Here is a 2429-nt window from a genome sequence, read left to right as displayed (position 1 = left end):
AGTATTTACTTTTACTCTATTCTTAGTTTATAATAGTTATAAGCCTAGTTAGTATAGTAGTATTATTACTATATTTTAATATATATTAGTAGAGCGTGGTTAAAATTATAAAGGATATAGGTTTAAATTATAGTATTAGAATACTATAATTTAAGAGGTCCTAATTAGTAAGCCTCTAGAGGCGCCTAGCTATACTACTTAATAGGGTTAATATTTCTCTTAGATTAATACTATAATAATACTTAATAATAACTATAAGATTACACTTCTTTAGCTAAGTATTCACACCTTTACTTAACTAGGGGGTGTGTTATAATATAATATCTTATTAATATCCTACTATATATATTATTTTATTAACATAGGGTAATAGTATTTACTTTTACCCTATTCTTAGTTTATAATAAGTAATATTATATATAAAATTTTAATAAAATATAAAAAATATAATATAAGTATTTATAATATTATTATTAATATTAATTATAATTTAATATATATATATATATATATATTAACTTATAATATTAAATAGTACTTAGAAAGTAAATATTTAAAAGGTATATTAAAATAGTAACTTATATTAGAAATAGATAAAGTTATAACTAAAGAGGCTTAGTATATTTATAAAGGTAAAGCTAAGCCTAGTAAATAAGATAATATAGTATTTATTTAAAAATATAATTAGACTATATATTATATCTAAAGTATTAGATTATAACTTTAAAAAGAATTATATAGTTCTAGTATTATATAAAAAATAACTATATAAGAAAAATTATAACCTAATACTATATATTTATAAAATTTCTTATAACCTCTACTACCTAAAATCTACTATCTATACTATATACTATACTAGCTACTATACCTAGTATGTATACCCTATCTATAGCCTACTTATACTACCTACCTTACTACTTACTATCTACTACCTACTATCTACTACCCCTAATATATATATATTATATCTATTAGTAATAGCTTAGTTTTATTTATAAATACTATACCCCTAATATATAAAGTACTATTTAAAGGAAACTTTTAAAGTAAAATCTAAGGCTTAGTTTAGTACTTAGAAAGTAATATATAGATTACTATTTAATAGGTCTCTCTAAGAATATATATTTATAAACCTTTACTATTTAAGGTTTAGGGAGTATAGTTATATATTAGAATACTAGATAGTAGTAGGTACTTTAGTAAGGAATATTAAAACCTTTATATTAACTTTACTACTTAAACTACTAAAAGTATACTAGATAGTAAAAGTATATTATAAAGTATAAATAAGGACTATATATTACTACACTCTTATAAGTAATACTTATTTAATAAATATTTAAACCTTAAATATATTTTTTATAGGCTTTAGTATCTAAACTTATTTTATATATTACTTAATAAACTAAAATCTAGTACTAAAGGATATTAGTTTATAAACTTTTACTATTAAAGTACTAAAAATTTAGTTTATATATTAGAATACTAGATAGTAATAGCTAGGCACTAGCTAGTACTTACTACCTTAGTAAGGAATATTAAAACTTTTATACTAACTTTACTACTAAAACTACTAAAAGTATACTAGATAGTAAAAGTATACTAGCACGCACTATCTACTACCTACTACCTACCTTAGCACCTACTACCTACTACTTACCTTACTACCTACTACCTACTACCTACCTTACTACCTACTACCTACCTCTATTACCTAACCCTAACCCTAATATATAGACTAAGGATATTAGTTTATAAACTTTTACTATTAAAGTATAAAAAAATTAGCTTATATATTAGGATACTAGATAGCGCTAGCTAGGCACTAGATAGCACTAGCTAGGCGCTAGCTAGCACTAGCTAGCGCTAGCTACCTTAGTAAGGAATATTAAAACTTTTATACTAACTTTACTACTAAAACTACTAAAAGTATACTAGATAGTAAAAGTACGCTAGATAGTAAAAGTATACTAGATAGTAAAAGTATACTAGATAGTAAAAGCACGCTAGATAGTAAAAGTACGCTAGATAGTAAAAGTACGCTAGCACGCACCACGCACTACCTACCTTAGCACCTACTACCTACCACCTACCTTAGCACCTACCACCCACCACCTACCTTAGCACCCACTACCTACCCCTATTACCTAACCCTAACCCTAACGCACAGACTACTATTTAAAGTTACTTTATAGGGTAAAATCTAGTACCTTTAACCCTAAGGTAGTACCTTTCTATATAGGTAATAAATATACTATTACCTACTAGTAAACCCTAGGGTTAGGGTTAGCAAGACGTAGCAAGACCCACGCGACCCCAAGGAAGACCCAATAGTAGGGTTAGGGTTAGGGTTAGGGTTAGGGTTAGGGTTAGGGTTAGGGTTAGGGTTAGGGTTAGGGTTAGGGTTAGGGTTAGGGTTAGGGTTA

General features: G+C 26.3%; 1 protein-coding gene across 1 annotated transcript; it reads right to left on the bottom strand.

The window, feature by feature from the left end:
- Positions 1–2260: 2260 nt before the first annotated feature.
- On the bottom strand, positions 2261–2429 carry IAQ61_009268 (uncharacterized protein; the record flags this gene model as incomplete). The annotated part of the gene is made up of 1 exon (XM_066098322.1): positions 2261–2429. A coding segment is annotated over one exon (169 nt), but the record flags the coding sequence as incomplete, so codon positions are not given.

This window comes from Plenodomus lingam (genome assembly GCF_022343315.1).
Source record: "Plenodomus lingam strain CAN1 chromosome Unknown contig_50, whole genome shotgun sequence".
Taxonomy (NCBI): domain Eukaryota; kingdom Fungi; phylum Ascomycota; class Dothideomycetes; order Pleosporales; family Leptosphaeriaceae; genus Plenodomus; species Plenodomus lingam.
Note: the sequence above shows the minus strand (reverse complement) of the source record. Positions and strands in the feature narration are given on the sequence as shown.